Source organism: Chamaea fasciata, unplaced genomic scaffold (assembly GCF_029207755.1).
Source record: "Chamaea fasciata isolate MVZ Bird 193981 ecotype frontalis unplaced genomic scaffold, bChaFas1.0.hap1 SCAF_15, whole genome shotgun sequence".
NCBI classification, from domain to species: domain Eukaryota; kingdom Metazoa; phylum Chordata; class Aves; order Passeriformes; family Sylviidae; genus Chamaea; species Chamaea fasciata.
Genome location: NW_027094100.1, coordinates 2,556,945 through 2,574,316, shown reverse-complemented (window position 1 = coordinate 2,574,316; position 17,372 = coordinate 2,556,945). Strand labels below are relative to the sequence as shown.

General features: G+C 39.0%; 1 protein-coding gene across 7 annotated transcripts in view; it reads left to right on the top strand.

Annotated features, from left to right (window-relative positions):
* Nucleotides 1-17,372, top strand: part of TENM2 (teneurin transmembrane protein 2) — a 615,717-nt gene that overhangs the window by 501,750 nt on the left and 96,595 nt on the right. For 5 of the 7 annotated variants that reach the window (XM_066196980.1, XM_066196978.1, XM_066196985.1 and 2 more), the window contains 4 exons: nt 1,587-1,792; nt 8,384-8,579; nt 11,402-11,503; nt 15,324-15,356. In XM_066196980.1, coding sequence (XP_066053077.1) covers nt 1,587-1,792; nt 8,384-8,579; nt 11,402-11,503; nt 15,324-15,356 — 537 coding nt within the window. The remainder of the gene's footprint in view (nt 1-1,586; nt 1,793-8,383; nt 8,580-11,401; nt 11,504-15,323; nt 15,357-17,372) is intronic. The other 2 variants (XM_066196982.1, XM_066196981.1) reach the window with 1 other exon arrangement.

Below are 17,372 nucleotides of genomic sequence, written 5' to 3'. Positions count from 1 at the left end.
TTGGATCTGGTTGCTCTCTGTGCTTCTGGTGGCTCTAAGGACACATTGCTTGACACTCTCAGCCATTTTTCCTTTCTTTGCAGCCTCTGGTTTCAGCTTCTTCTGCTTTTTCTTTCTTTGTTAGTGCTGTGATGTTATTGTAGACCCATTAACATAGGAAATGAAAAAAAACCCCAAGTTGCCAAGAACTGTATAGCAGTTGGTATTCAGAGCATTCTTTTACCATTTCAAAACATTGCCAACATAGTATCTGTTTCGTTATGTACAAGTGTAAGTGCTGCTAACACAGATAATTTAGAATCTATAATTGAAACCCTGCTTTTGCAGCTCTTTCAATTAAAGATAGTCAAGGCAGAAAAGCTGTTATGTACTTACCTGCTGGAATTATATGTTGTTCTGTGCCATCCCATTACATTCATATAGTGCTGGAATATATTTCAGAAGTAACTTGCCGTTTATTGAAAATAGCTTTCCACCACGGCAGAAAAACCCCCATGAAGTAAACACTGAGCTTTTCACAAATGCTCTCAGGTTGTATCAGAGGTATCACTGCCATCCAGTCTGTGGTAATAGTGGGATTAGTGATACCTTTAAATTTCTGTGATTGTTAACAGATAATTTCTGTGGTTTTCTGGTTTATTATAGTGCCTGTTTTAAGAATTTTTAAATGGATTTCTCACCATGTTGTTTAGGAATACAGACTCAAACGTTGCTGCATATTGTAGCTTAAAAACACTGCTAATTCCATGTTCTGCACTCCATGTTTAAAATATGTGTAGCCTCAGAACCTGTTCAGTTGAGAACAGAAGGGATTTGCACCATATTTTAGGAGTTGACTATTTCATGGGCTGAAAGCCAGAGCAGTCAACCAGAAAGGTCTTGTATCTTGTCTTCAATAATGCATGCTGAAAAACCAACAAATGATGGATTTTAACTAACCACAGCACAAGGGGAAAAGACTTGTAGATAGACCCTGCTGCAGGCAGAGAGAACTTCAAAGGCACTGCACTGAGTTGTGCTAACTCAGTTTCGAGGAGAAGATGCGCGTTAGAGTACAGAAATTGTCCTCTAAACCCTTTTGTGTGCATTTCATTTCTTCTGTCAACTCTCTTGTCTGTGACCTAAAGTCTATTGGACTACTTTAGTGAAGAAAACAGTGGTAATAAAAATTTGTAATCAGTTCATTTAGATTGAAGTTACCCTTCAGCTCACCTTTCTGGGAATTTTTTATACCCCAGTTGTGTACAAGATGCAACTCAAAAGAGCACAGGGAGTTTCACGTGTGCTTAATTGACTCTCTGCTGTTGCTGTTTGATCAGTGAGGAGCAATCGCAGAATTAAAGGGTTTGAGGGATGAGAAGATTGCTGATGCTCCCCAGAAAAAAGGGTTTGCAGAGTTCTTGCTTCAAATATAAGGGCCAAATTCTTACATACTGAATAAAACAGCAGGCAGATTGCATCAGAATGAGAAAGTTGCAGTTTGATTTAAGAGGTGTCACCATCACAGATGTTCATCTTGAATGAATAAAACTACCTGGATTAAAACCCGTTATCTCATTTGATTTATATTTGCTTTTGTTTTGTAGGACCATGGGTCACTAGGAATAGCAGCATAGATAGTGGAGAAACAGAAGTTGGCCACAGGGTCACCCAGGAGGTGCCCCCCGGAGTTTTTTGGAGGTCTCAGATCCATATCAGCCAGCCACAGTTCCTGAAGTTCAACATATCCTTAGGGAAGGATGCTCTTTTTGGTGTTTATATAAGAAGAGGACTCCCACCATCACATGCCCAGGTACTTTATCAATGTGTTTGTTGGCTTTGAATGTCAGAAAGCAAAATCTAGGTCATCTTTCTTAGATTTGTGTTGCAGTTTACAGAATTCAGGTTTAGGGATTTCCTGAATCCCTTCATTTGTGATATTTAACTGAACCACCCTCATCTTAACATTTTTTGGTTGTCACAGACTTCAACAATATATTTATAAAAGAAATAATTATATCCTTGCCTCTCAAACAGTGTTTTAAATCTCTGATATAATCTTGGCATGAACTGGGATAAAACTATCTAGTTATCTGTGAGACAAAAATGATGAGTTGAGGACCAAAATCTTTGATTAGACTAGGGCGTAAAAAGGAGTGAGGAGGTTGACATGGGTTTATTACCTCTGCTTCTAAGAATTTGTGCAGAGGGAGCTTTGGCTGTGCAAAATTCATCGATTTACTGTGGTAAACTGTTATCCAATGTTCTGTGAGTTACTGAATGGGTATGTTTGGTAAGAAATGAGGATCAGCAGTCCACAGCCCAAGGAGGGGAGGACACGTGGTCAGTTTTCCAGGATAGCATATGGCGTTCTGAATTTTGATACAAAGACTAAAAAAAAAAATGGGAAATTGCAGAGGGCTGGTGAGTGATTTTCAGTCATTTCCAGCCATCCAGGCAACACAAAACATATATCTTCAGAGAATATGTTCCAGGGTGGAAGCCTTTCTTGAGAGTGTTTTGATTTTGGCTGTAAGGCTTCATTCAATATGCTGTCTTGAGGGTGAAATTATGTCTGTGGATCTTCAGCTGCTCCAGTGAGGTAATGGCATAATTCATTGCACATGTCTCATTTAATTCAGAATTTTAGTGCTCACTTTCCCTATCCTATCATGAATAAAATGGCAATTTAGTTGAGGAAAACAAGTAAAAGTATAAATCATTAAATGAAAATTACTTAGGGCAACCAAAGCTCCAAAGCAATCATCAAAGTTTGCTATAAATACAGGTTAATTTTAATTTTTTGACTAAGACATGAGGGAGGTATGCCTGTATCTTTTACAAGAAATCCAGTTGGAAGTAGCTCATAGTACTTTTTTTTTTTTTTTTTTTAATTCAGGATGAGCTTTATATTGCAGTATGATCAGATGTGTTTGTTCTAGGTTTCATTATGATATTCTCATCTGAGAAGGCTGTGATCAGGCAGAGTTTTTTCCTTTCACTCCACCTCGCATGGATAGAATAGAAATTTTGTGACCTTTCTGTTAAATTAAATAATGAGAAACATCATCTGTGTTTCCTCTTGAGCTGGATTCCTCCTCAGGGGATCTGTTTTCCAGTCTTCAGAGGAAGCAGTTCTAAACCTCTTCCATAAGTGGGGTTAATGAAATCTGCTGTAAACAAACTAGCATAGATCTGGTCTGAATCTGCAATATAAACCAGCATCAACTTTCCCACATTCCCTCCCACACCAGGAAGGGTCCTGGTGCTTGTTAACAGGGTGCTACAGCTGGAGATTCCATGACATTTTTGCCCAGCAATCAAAATGCAGTCAAGCTACTACCAAGAGAAATTATTTTAGAGCAAGAAAGGCAAGCTGTTACAGACCTGACTTAGTGAAAAGAAGCCTTGTTCTGACAGAAAGGAGCACAATACTTCTGTATGAATGAAAACAGTCTGAAGTTGACACCAGATGATATTTTAAAACTGAAATTTAAAATCCTTGTTTCTGTAGGTTAGGGACATGAGCTCTAAAGCAGTGAACAGCTTGACAGTTCATCACTGATCAGTGCTCATATGTCAAGCTGAGTAAAATCCTTTGTGGGAGCAAGTCAATAATCAGCAAATTAGGTACATGATTAACCTGAGACAACAAGATGCAGTTCCTGTCTGAGAGCCCTGCTGAGATTTAACCTTCTCAGTATTACTGTTTAGCAAATATTCCAAACGCCTGGTTTAGTCAGACAGACTGCTGTAGCTGTGGAGTTGTCTGGATGCAGCCTGTGTGCCGTGGGCATGGGGAGTGGAGCTCTGGAGGAGAGGCAAAAAGGCAGTTTTGAGTGGCAAGCAGAGTACAAACAGGAATGCTGTGCTTTTGGGCAAGATCCCTCCAACCTGTGTAGTGCTATGCAGAAATAACAAAATGCACGCTGCAGGCTTGTATGGTAGGAATTTAGCAGAAGAGAGTCATATTAATAGAACTGATAATGTATAGAAAACCAACTGTAAATGTCAAATAATGCATGAAGTGACTCTGCAGAGCTTACAGCAATTATGGTGTTGCTACATGTGGTAGCACGTTCCAAATGATGCATGAAATGAGGGAACCTGAGAGGAACTTCACTGGAATGTCTGGCGAAGGCAGTGCGTGGAGCTGGATTGTTTTCGTTTCCAGCAGCATGGTTTGTACTTATAAATTTCTCATGTCAAAATGAAAACTGTTTTCATTCAGAACAGGGAATGGCTTTATTTGAATAAAAAAAAACAACTTGGAGAGCAGGGGAGCATCAGTGTTCCCTTGGTTTTTAGCAGGTGCTCAAACAGTTTTAGGTGCTCTGAGCACCTCAGAGTCGCCTGGTGGCCTGAGCAGGTTGGCCTGTGACACATCCAAATGTGGGAACAAACCGGTTGGTTGGCTGCCATCGTGGGTGTCAGATGTTTCGTGGCTGTATTTTAATGAATAATTACCAACTGGATTTTATGAGGAACTAATTTTAGAGCGCTTTGCAAACAAGTTTCCCTGCCATATGTTTTCCTGGCTGCTTAGATTCTACAGGGCTTTGCATAAAGGCAAATGCTCCCCACCATGCCAAGCGTGCTCCCCTTCTCCTGTTGAACACTACTTACTGAGATAAGAGCGCTAACACATCTTCCTTTTCAATTTTTCATCTCAAAAACTCCTAGGCATTTTGTGGAGGCATGCAAATTGTTTCAAATCTAAGAAAATCTCTGAATATCATGGTGGCTCTCTGCATTTCTAGTCCTGAGTCCTCTCTCTGCTTTGCAGTGGTCACGAGTAACTCCCTTCCCCTGAGTGTGACTGAGCTCGGTGGGTCTGGGCAGTGGAGGAGTCACAACCCTAGGTGTAAAGTTCCCAAACTGTTTTGTTGTCTCCCCCATGGTTACAGGAAAAATAAAGTCTTTATTAGCCTATGAATAAAATGCATCAGAGGGTAGAAAGCCTTGAATGGGGAAATTATAAAAACAAATTGCCCGGAAAGAACTTAGCATGAGATTTTAGGTTTGTAAATAAAAGTAAGCAGTAGGATTTCGGTGTGTAAAAATAAACAAACTCACCGAGAGAGTGAATTTGGAATTTGTTTAGAGATGTAGGCTGGCAAGTCACTTGCTTATATTGAGCTTTAATCATAGTAAGTACTCCCTGCTGCAAAATTGAACTCTGATGATGTAGTCATTTGGGATTTCTGCTGCATGTTGTTCCTGAGCTGTTTTAGCCATTTTTATGTGATTTTCAGTATGCAGCCATGAAATACGAAGAGTCATAAAAAAAGAAAACAGAAAAGCCAAAAGTCAGTGAAACTTGCAAATTACTTCAGAGATTTAATTTGGTTTGACATGTCCATTCCCTAATTCGTGTGATTTAGTGGCCTCTTCCTTAGCAGTTGTGCGTGTTACATTAAGAATTTCACAGTTGCTTTTTAATGATCATGAAATTACTTGCCTCCTTTTCCTAGATGGATCTTCTAATCTATTCATATATGCCAATAAGTAGCTTTAAAGCAAGAGTGATATCTTCAGCACAACATTATGTAGAAGTAATTAATCATGCAAGGGTGGTAAATCAGAAAATCAACCGGGCCATGAAAAGCAAAATGATGATTCAACCAAGCATGTGAAGAAATCTTATCTGCTTATGTGTCATCTTGGTGACCCTTCAGTCAGGGATTTTCTATTTTGGGACACATCTACCTAGTCCTTACTGGCATATTAGGATTAATACACCCAGGGAACCACCAGCAGATGCATTAACTTTCTTCTTTTTTTTTCCCCTCAGTCCTGAGAAATCCTAAGAGGGATAAAAATGTATTATTGTTTTCTGTATCACTTTGCACCGATATTCAGCATTCGCAGAGTTGTCCAGATTTGGTCATTTTGCTTTTGGCTGGGTATTAGATTATTTGTCATAGTTCGATTAAAGGGGGGCGACACCAGTGTTAACTGTACTAAAGCTCAAATCATTGTGCCAAGGGATCTGCTCTCACTGGGTCACACGCCATCATCGTGAAAAGAGATTCTGCAGCTAAAACTGCTTCAAGCAGTTTCAGGCTGAAAACTCTTCCCCTTCGATCTGGCCAACTGCTGAGCCTTCTCCACTATATGAGGTAGAATCAGCATCAAACAGAGGGAGGCAGAGGAACCTGCCAGCACAAGCAGAGACGAACAGCATGTTGCCAGTGAGAAATGTCAGCTTTTATTGCTGCTTCCTTAGTTGACCCTTTGTGAACAATTGCTCTGAAGAGCATAATTTCTTTTTCCCAAGATGTTGCCCAAGTAATAACATTTCCCAAGGAGGTGATGAGTCTGTCCTTAACCTCTGACTGTTAGACAATGGGCTTTAGCAATCTTTCCAAATGCCATTGATTTCAGAGATAGATGTATGTGTGTTTGGCACCTCACATATGCTGAAAGTTACTGGCATGCCAGAATTCTCTACATCTTTGGCATGCTTTGCCTGAATTTTGCTAATTTATCTGATTCACCTTTCCCCATAAAAATCAGATGTGGAAAAAGGCTCAAGTGGAGGGCAATCTGATATTGAGTGAAACTTTTCATTCCACTTCTCTTACCTTGTCCCTCGTTTAAAAGCATAGAATAATAGATAGAGTGAATAATGCACTTATTGTGATGATGGTTCTCAATATTAGTAGATAGGGCTCAAATTCCTCCCTGCCATGGATTTCCTTTGTGGAAAGGCTGCAGGTCAGTGTCAGTTCCACATGTTTACTAGGAAGACAATAGTTGTTCCAGACATTTCCCTTTGTTGTAAGCCTGAGCATACCAGGGCTCTATAATGCTGGTACATAAGAGGTTTTCAGCTAGAAAGGTGAGGTTTTATACCCCAGTTTTGGAGAGATATGATGGCACTAGAGTGTAAAAATTATCTGTTTCTTCCACAAGGAGGGAGAATCTTCATTATTTTACTGCATTTCGTGACAAATTTACTAGGGCTCACAGTTAATGAATGGAATACAGTGTGCAGGACAGCCTTCTCTGGATGTTTATTCTGTTTAGGAGCGAAGGTTACAGTTTTCTGTTTAAACTGAAAGCAGGGGAAGGTGGATGTTTTCTCATGGCTGTTGTGGGCACAGCCTGGAAGTGTTAGAGATAACGGAGGGAAATGTAATGAAGCTACTGGAAAGCAAGCACATACTATTACTGTATTTTATTGAACACATACATCTTTCTTTAGACGTGTCTATCTATCTCTATCTACTCCTACACAGATAAATGTGTCTAAAACAAGATGTGTTTTCATAGGGGACTTGTTATACAGCTATCAAAAGATTGGATATATTGTTTTTGGTGTTTCTTAAGGGCTTCCCTTAGATAGGGGCTATGAGATCTACTCAGTTGAGCTTGAGAGCTCCAGAATCACAGACATTAAAGACAGAAAAAAAAAGTCTATTAGGACAGCTAGCTCAGCTGCTTTGTTATGCAGAGTTATTCCCTGTTGCAGACTAACCAATATTTCTTCCAGTCCTGTTTAATTGTGGCATCTCCATTGGGAGGCTATTTACTGAGCTTAATAGATGGGAAGCTTATCTGACATTCATCTTAAATTTCTTTCTTTCTTTTTTTAGTTTCATGCCATTAATGGTGCCATCGCTCTTATGCTCTAAATAATCACTTGCTCTGTTTGATCCCTTTTCCAAAGATTAATGCAATGTTCTACCTTATTTGGAAGCCATCCAAACAGAAATTCTCAGTTTTCCTTAATATAAGTTCAATTCCCTTATTTGTGTTATTCCTTTCCATGCTCCCTCTGGTTTTTGTATCACACTTGCCCTGATTGTTCCTCATACAACCTCAGGTAAGCAACTTTTACTCTGTGATGTAAAACTTGTGCAGTGTATTTTTATCTGGTGATGAGTTGCAAACACATTTCCTGTCTGTGCTATTCCTGTTTCACATTCTGGGGGGTTCCATTCAATATGTCTGGAGTTACACCTCAGATGTCAGTTCCTGTTGCAAAAACAATTTATTGCAGGTGATGGCTTAGGAAAGGGTGTGGGTCTCCTGGGTCTCTGAAAGCTGTGTAGGAACCTAAAATTAATGGGTCAAATAATAGATTTCAAACTGTATCTCAAAAACCATCCTGTCAATTCGTACATTTTATGATCACCTATGCAGAGGAAAGATGCATAGTTCTAGGTCACTGTTTAAGAAAGAATAAAAGACACAGAATCTATTTATGTTCCATGGTCAGTAGTAAATGTTAGTTTCACATTTCTTACAGAAATATAACAAGGTAGAGGAGAAAATAGGGTCAGATTTTGAGCTGAAACATTCCGTATTCAGGTCTGTTTCTTTGGGGTTTTGTTTGTGTTCTCTTTTTTTTTTTTTTTTTTTCCCCTCGGTTTTGGTTTTTTTTTCCTCCCTGCAGTATGACTTCATGGAACGTTTGGATGGCAAAGAGAAGTGGAGTGTGGTGGAGTCCCCTCGGGAGCGCCGCAGCATCCAGACCCTCGTGCAGAACGAGGCCGTGTTCGTTCAGTTCCTGGATGTGGGTCTGTGGCACCTGGCCTTCTACAATGATGGCAAGGACAAGGAGGTGGTCTCCTTCAGCACAGTCATTTTGGGTAGGTGTTTCCAATAACTGGGCATTTTCCCTTTCTGTTTATACCCTCTCTTTCCCAAAGTTGTAATATTTTCCTGCAGTCCTCAGTATTTGTCTTTATGCTGTGCAATTTTTTTTCCCTCAACACTACTCTGGCAAAGAGTCAGGAATGGGATGGGCTGGCTTTAATTCACTCATTTCTCTCTTAATATTTTAGCATTCCCATGGATCTCGGGTTTAGTTTTGGAAAACAAGGCTCAGAAAAGTTCAGTGTGGCTTGAAGCACTCCCCAGCTGATATTCCTCTCCCTTATCTCTGTCATTTTGATACTTGTTATTTGCTTCTCTGAAGAAGCTTCTTTACACTCAGGTGGAATAGTATCCAATGGGAGAGCTGTTTAATCTTAGTGGAAAGACAGCTCAAGAAACAGATACCTGCAAATGAGATTATTGTTTGCAGCCACCCTAGAGATTAATTGAGCCAGTTAATTAGCTGTATATTGTTTTACAGCTTATGACTCACCTAATAGTGAATCATCTCCTCAACATGGTGGAAGAATTTCCAGCTGCAGTTTTGTTAGAATAGGATTACATTCAGTTGAAAATCAAACTGAGTCTAAATTCTCCAAGCTTTATTAGATTTGTTGACCTTTGAAGCTCTTAATGAACTTTGCTGACTGTCTTTCCACAGTGGCATAAAAAATTCTGAGGTATCATGTGTGATATTCTGTCCTGGCTGGTGAAGTCTTAAATGCATTGTGTTGTATAAATCTGTAATTCCTCTTAGCTTAGGGAAACTGTAAAAAGTAAAAATGAGGTTTTAGATTTGATGAAAAATAGTCAGAGGTGTTTTCTAGTCTTGCCTTATTAACAATATGCAGCTTGGGTTGGTTTTTTTTTCCTTTTACATTAGTATAACATTCAGTTTGTTGGCCTAAGTCTCACAGGGTGCAGGCAAATAATCAATACTGTCATTAGGTACAAACATCATTGTTACTGTTACCCTGAATTAAGATGAAAAAACACATTTCTATGAATGTTAATAAATATAAATACAAATACAAATACAAATACAAATACATATATATATATATATATATATATATATATATATTCTTTTTTTCTGCATATTTCCCCAGAAAAGGCTTTTTCCACTTCTCTAAAAACAAGAACAATTGTGACTACATCTTGTTATGTCCCTGTTGTGCTTAGAAAACCTTAGGATATTATAAGCTGCCCTTTAAAGAGTTGCCTGGTCAAGGCTATAGCTTTCAAGAGCATCAAAGGTGTAATAGCCGGATAGGCTACTTGATAGAGCAATGATAGTAATTGAAATGAAATCTGGAGAAAAATATAGTGTTTTATCTGGTTCTACACACACACACCTTGTATCAGATGCTTCAAAATGAAAGGCTCTGAGGCAGCTGAACATCTCTCTGGTGTGGAAGAGGAGGAAGAATAACAAAAATTATGTTAACTCCCAGACAATACTAAATTTGCTGTGATTTTGAATACATGGAAAATGCTTTTGTGTGCCATGAAGCAAAATAATGAATAAATCTATAAACAAGCTTCTTCATTAGACAAATTGATATCTTTGAGCATTACATTTCAATTTTTCTTTTCATTCTTTACATGAATCATTTCAAGAGGCCAAGCTAATGACATGTCTTTGCAAATTTGCTTTAGACATTTTGTATTTGGTGTCCTGCAACTGTGAAATTAGATTTAAAGTTCTACTTGAATCCTTTTCTTCTTTGCAGTTTAATTTGACAAATAAAAATACTCTCTATAGTTCTGCTAGTTCCAAATCCAAGTTTTCTTTTCTGTGTTGTACAGCAGCTTGGTTTGGGGCTGACAGAATAATTTAGTTTGGAACCACGGGTCCCACAACAACAGGGAGTGAGGATAGTGAAGAGTAATACTCCAATTGGATTTTTTTTCCAATAATTCACTGCTGAAAATATGTTCCACTGAAATCCAACAGCTTTCAAATTAAAATCATTTTAAGAATTAATTTCAGAAATGGAATTTTATTTTTAGATTGTTATTATGCAAAGTAGTGTATGCTTTTCCCAAATGATAACAGAAATTTTGGAAAATAAGTATTTTGGCACAGCTGAAATGTTATCAGGCTCATGTGTCTGCTTTTCTGGTATTATTGAAGTTATCTGTCAGTCAGTCACTCAAACTCTGATATTGAACTTTGTCCTCTGTTTTTACAGAACTCTTCTTCATCCTCTTGCACAGCCACTTGCACCTTTTTAATTCTTTTTTTTTTTTTTAAGGATCAATTAGGTTTGCCAGAGCAATTGAGGTTCTCTTTGTCATGTTCAGGAGATATTTTTGTCAGCTTAATTAATGAGGCTTTAAATGCCTGTAGAAGGAAAAGAAGACACAGTCCTTGGGATAATCAGTTTCCCATGGGAGAGTGGGTGAGCGAGAACAAAGTCTCATTGCGAAAGGGAGAGTGTTGATTTTCTTGAGGAGGAAGCGTTGTGTTTGCTACACAATATAAACCCAAACATGGCTGTAGAGGTCTTAAGAGGCCCTGCCTATTTTTGGAACTCTAGGTTTTAAGCACTATAAGAACACTTTGGGTTCTAATAAAGCCCAGAACTTCCTATGTGACTTCAGGATGTCACTAGATCTCTACACATACTCCTCCTGCTGTCATGAGACTTGGTGCATTTTGCTGCACCTGGACCTTGTGGTGTTAATATTGTCAGGGCTGGTGCTTCAAAGTATTGAGGACAAATAAAAATGGAGAAAAATTAAACAAAAAAGATCTGTAGCCTAAGTAGGAACCAACTAATTAATGTGCCTGTGATGCTTTTAATTTCAGACTCGGTGCAAGACTGCCCACGTCACTGCCATGGGAATGGCGAGTGTGTATCAGGTGTCTGCCACTGTTTTCCAGGATTTCATGGAGCAGATTGTGCTAAAGGTATCATTTTCCCTATATTTACAAACAACCACAGCGTGTGTCTGTGATCCACAGTGCCTGCTAGCTACCTTGGGTCTGAGCTACATTCAAATAGAACAATTTGCTTCTTTTATTCTTAGATCTCAAGTTAAATACGATCAAGGGGAAGTTTTGCCACATTTCCAATGAGCTTGCATAGCTGCAGCTTTTTTTTTTTTTTTTTGTGGCAAAGGTAGTAGGCAGAAATGGCAGAAAATACTCATTTTCTGGAAAAATGGATGAATTATCAATGCTTTCTGATAATCATTATCTGATCTGCGAGAAAAGACTTATTGTCTTCATTGATAGAGTGTAGCACATATTCCGGCTTGTCTGAGCCTTACTTCTAGTAGAAAGTATCTTTCTTGCATATAAAATGCAAGACCTTTGACCAAAGGAACTTTGCCTTTTGTAGAAAAATAGGTAGGACCTGATAAAATCTTAAAATTTTATCAGAATTATAATCAGAAAATAAAACATTTTCTGTAATATCAATTGTAAATTTTAACAACTAAAACTGGGAAATACATTATCATCAAGGATTAAGTAGAAATCCAAATGACATCTACAGATTGGCAGTAAGTTTTTCTGAGAGTTTTGGATGGCAGTCTTAGGGAAAGGATTCAAGGAGGACCTTTTTAGTTTGTCCAGCCAGTAGCAGAAATGCTGTCTAAATTCAGTGGCTTGGTTGTATTCCCCTCTGCTCCTGAGCACGCTCAGAACATTTTACAGTTTTCTTCCTTCTTAGTTTGTGCGAGATATAAGCACACTATCAATATCATGCTTACAATTATTATCCAGGGGGTTGTTAGTGTTCCAAGGGGGAAAGCCTGGTGTTTGAAAGCTTTTTGAAATTACTTGAAGGGCCTTAGAAATGTGCTCATTTCTTCTTAGACCCCTGGTGCAGTCGTGGGAGAGTTCATTGCGCCCCACCTCTGTCACTGCTGTAGCATATCCGTGTGTCTATGAAATACTCCTTGTGTAGCTGCTGTAGTTGTACTGGAGTGAGTAATTTCTGGGTTTTCTCTTCACATTTGGCTCTTGAAGGTGCCCCAGTACAAAAAAAAAAAAAAAAAAAAAAAAAAAAAAAAAAAAGAAAAAGAAAAACCCCAAGGGCCTGTAAAGCTAAGGCTGATATTTCAGCACTCGCCCTGCTCATTTTACAGAACACTTCAAATAGTTGTTTGATTACCTGAGAAATTAAGACAGCTGGTAAATCTGGAGAGGAGATATCTGTATTGCACAAAGTAAATGGTGTGATAATGTGAGCTATAAATACAGACTGACAGCTCTGTGCATTTCTGTGGTGTTAACCTGTGAAAGTATGCATGCAGTGACTGTGTGCTTCACTGCCACCCTTCACACATACATGGCCATTATATCAACTCATTTGCATTTTGAGTTGTGGAGCAATCCTGCATTGTCTACTGAACCTCTGTGTAGCACTGTATGCTGTGTTAGTGCTAGAAAATACTTCGTTCAGGCTGTGACAGATAAATAGCTTTTTTATAGGGTGCTTGTCAAGCTGTATTTGTCAGGCTTCTCCTGCCCCTCAGTGCATTCCCTCTGCTTCCTGCTTTGTCCTTTCTGTGTTGTCTCTTTCTCCTCAAAAGCAGAAATGGTTTCATGGAAGCTTCCTTCAACTCTTGTACTGTTCTCTTGTCAGACATCGTGGTATTTCTAAAGAACAAAGTTTGAAAAGGTACACAAAATGAGAACAGGGGTGTGTTGACAGAACTGGTGTTTCTGTGCGGGAGCAGCTGCACAGTGTCACCCTCAGAGCTGAGTGTGAGGGCTTTTTGCCTCACCTGGTTCATGCCTGTTCTCACAGCCACAGGCTTTTCTGCTTACTTGAATGCTCTTCATCTGTGAGAGCAGTTTCAGGACACAAAAATCAACACTGGGATTCTATGCAGCGTAAAGCACGGTAAAATGAGATAGAGAATTACATCTTTTACATCACATTACATGTGTGGACACATGTTTAATCTACCATAAGGTTAAATTTCTATTTGAACTGTCACAAGTATGGAAGTATAATGTTTTTGTTCAATTTCATTTTTTCAATTATTATTTCCCTAGCAGTGCATCTTTCAATATCTCATTTCTCCACCATAAAATAACTTGAGGCAAGACTCAGAGAAATGTGTGAACAAGCTCCTCAGATGCTTTTAGAACTTGGTCCATGCAGTAACAGCAGTCTGAGAGCTTCCCTTTGTGTGAACCCCGGGTCTGATAGATAGGAAATATATCCTTTATCCCACAAGTACCCTGTTCCAGGACTGACCCTGAGGCCATCAGAGGCGGTGAGACATCAGGGGAGTCTCTGCACACCATTTGCAGGCTATGCACAGGAACCCCTCCATCCACGTGGTTCTAAAAGATAAAAATGAAGGAAAGCCCTGAGAGACAGCACAGATTTGACTTCAGATCCATTAGCTTCAAGAAAATACTGTGAAAATTATTGGAATGAGATGAACTTTTGGCCCAACTCACAGGCTGTAACACACTTTCATGCCTTGATTGAAATGGAACAAACTTCACCCTCTCCGACACTCCTGCCAAACACTGTGTGGGGTATTTCTCACTCTTGTTCTGTGGGAATAGCTTATTATCAGGTATTCAGTATCAGCAGATTTACTCCATTCTTGCCTAGGCAAGATTCCCTTTGGAGTGTAACCTTATTAAGGTTAAAGAATTTCATCTGATATACAAAAAAGGTAATGATACATTTTTGATCTCATGGGGATAAGATATGGCATACAAAGAAAAAGAAAATCTGATAATCAAAGGATAATTCCATGCAGAGATGGGTCATGATAAAGCAAGTGTGTACAGTTAAAGCCAGTGGAAGATTTGCTGTGAATTGAACTGCACTGTGAGTAACCTCTTGTCCACAATTATGTCTAGGAGTTATTGGTGAAAAGTGATGCTCTGGCCAAGGATCAATTAAAGAATCAGACATGCAACTGTGATTATCCTATTTTTTGGTGTGTTGGCACCTTTTTCTATTCATCTCTATTTTTCTGTAACCTCTGTGATAAAACCACTGGAATATATCAAGAAGTCCTTCTTGCTTAGAATTCTTGCTGTTTATGTCTGATGATAGTTTGGATTTTCAAGGTCTGTGGTGAATCTGCAGGCAGGCATCCTTCATCCTGCCTTTCACCATGTGGTAATGGAGTTCAGTGTTAAAATGAGTTGAGTTCCTAGAAGTGACTCAGACTTGGCTATAATTTCATTTCATGCCATAAGATATTTGAAGGGCAAGCAACTCTTCCGCTCCTTTAACAAAACCACTTCCAAAGACACTGTCAAATACTGTTTTACAACTGGGAGCAGAGCCTCCTTTAATTTTGCATTTTAAAATACTTGGATTTGCATCCTAAGCATCTTCAGATAATCTGGAAAGGTGAAAAATGCACCATCACATCGGGTTTCTGCATTGATATGATGAGCATGGCCTGCTAGGAGATGGTGTCCCATCTGTGAAAGAAGGACAAAAATGGATTCAAGTAGTTTATGTCAGCTGCCATGAAGTTGCCATTCAGCAGATACTTTTAGTTGATTATGCAATGTAACAAGAAACATGTTTAATATTTTAATCTAAATGAAATGAAGGCTTTGGGATTTTTTTTTAACCAGAAATTTGTGTGATGTTTGATCAGTTGACTTTTTAATCTAATTTTAAGAACTCTAATTATTCAGATTTATGTTATTCGCAATTTCTTTTCCTGTTCTCTTTGTGTGGGTTTTTCATTATTTTATTTTCATTCTGTTTGTTTTTGGCTTACTGGCAAAGGACGGCGCCACTTTAATAAGTATAAAAAGAAGGGTAGGTTTTTTTAAATTTCTTTTTATTTCTTTTGCAACACCTATTTAGTTTGAAATAGTTACCAAGCTGTAAAGTGTAGTCTCTCTTTGAATTTATTCTGATGGATTTGCTGTTTGCACCACCAATGGTTAAGAGTTCCCAGCATTGCCATTTTCTTTGTTATGTGTGGGCTATTAATCTCTTTATAAAAAATGTAAAAATCTGTCAATCACTAGGTAAGTAAGGTATAATTGCTAGAAGTAGCAACTCTTGCATTTCTTCAGTTGTTATCTAATTTCAGTTGTTTGAGACTCATCTCGCTCTGAGGCTTTTCAGAGGCTTCCTGCTTGGACAACAGTGCATAAAGTAATGTTTTTTCATCCATTGAATACACTGCTTGAAACTGCTCTCATTGTGCCTTGTCCAGAATGCTCCCAATGTTCTGGGAGCGATTGCAATGGGGTCAACACGAAATTTTGGTGTTCATCCTGCAGAATAACTCAGTGCTTGGTTCATTGCTGCAGAGCTCCTGGCCCTCAGGAATGAATGATGTCCAGCACACACTGGTAATGTATAGGAGTGTATATTTCCTCTCTCTGAGAGTCAGGGAAAACACTGTTTGCCATCATAACTTGGCTCGAAATTTTAGGAGCTGGAAATAGCTTAAGCAGACAGAAGCTCCCTGGACTCTGAAGGAAAAGGTGAGGGGACACAGAATCCCCTTTTCCTTTGCCTGTGCTGCTGATGGCCATGGCCTCACAGAAGAGATGGGCGCTGAGGTGAGGCAGCACTTTGGGCCTCCCATGGCACAGTCAGACTGGGGAAAGGGTCCTGAACTCTTAAAGTGACTCCCTGCAACTGCAATAAGAGGCTGAGGATCAGACAGGTGAGGGAGCGTGGGTCAAACATGGTGATGCCATCACCAGATGGGTTTGAAGAACAGCTCTGTAGGAAAAATGCCAGGTTTGTGGTGTTATTAAGATATTGTCCTGAGCAATAATATAAGTTAAAGGCAACCCATTGTGGTTAATCCTTTCCGTGCAAAGCAAATAAATCAAAGCAGCACCTGACTCCAGGGATGTACCACCTCAATACAAGTTTAAAGGGAATGAACGAGAACCAATCGACAGATAGGAAGATGCAGGAAAAAATGGTGCTAATGCAGTGTAATAAGCACACCAGCAGTGTGACTGTTGTCAGCTGGGGGGAACACTGTGGTAAAGGCAGTTTTATAGAGGGGTGATGGGGCAGATAACATCTTGCGGATAATGGAGGACAAATGGGGCCTTCAGAGGTCTTTCCTGTGACTAAGCAGAGGAAACAGCTCAAAAAAGAAGCAGTTCTAAAATTTGACTTTCAAAAACATCCTTTCCTAAGTCCTAGAAAGGTAAAAGTCAGAATTCAAGCAGTGAGCGGTACAGGGTAAAGGGGGTTGTTAAATGAAGTTAGAGCATGAAGCTCATCTTCCGTCAGATAAAAGACCTGAAACAAGACTGGGAAAGAAGAGCCACACAGCTGGAGGTTAGATTTATAAATTAACAATATGATTATTGAAGCAGTGTTGCACATAAACATGACTGAAGAAGGCTGAATTTTACAATGTGGAGAAAAATGTGTTTATTTGATGTAGACTTTATTTACTGGAAGCCAGGGCAGAATTCTGACCTAGAGATGTAATGCAGAAAAAATAGAAAAATTTGTGTAAAAATTTTGTCAAAGCCTGAATGTGAGGCAAGAAAATGAGTTAAAAAAAAAAAAATCCAGACTATGAACCTTAATGGAAAGTAGAATGATGGTATTTTCCACTTTGATAGAGCAAGAATGCAGGGTAGAGCTGAGAAGAAGTGAGATAGAGAAAAAAAGATAAATCAAAGAAGAAATAACTGTTGGTAAGCATTTTAGATGTTCATAATCATAGCACGTATCATCTTACACTTACACTGTGCTGTTGAAGGAAGAAGAAAAAGAAAAAGTGTGCTTTTCTCTCGAAATGCTGCATTCCTGACTTGTCACCCACACATATCTCACATCCTTTCT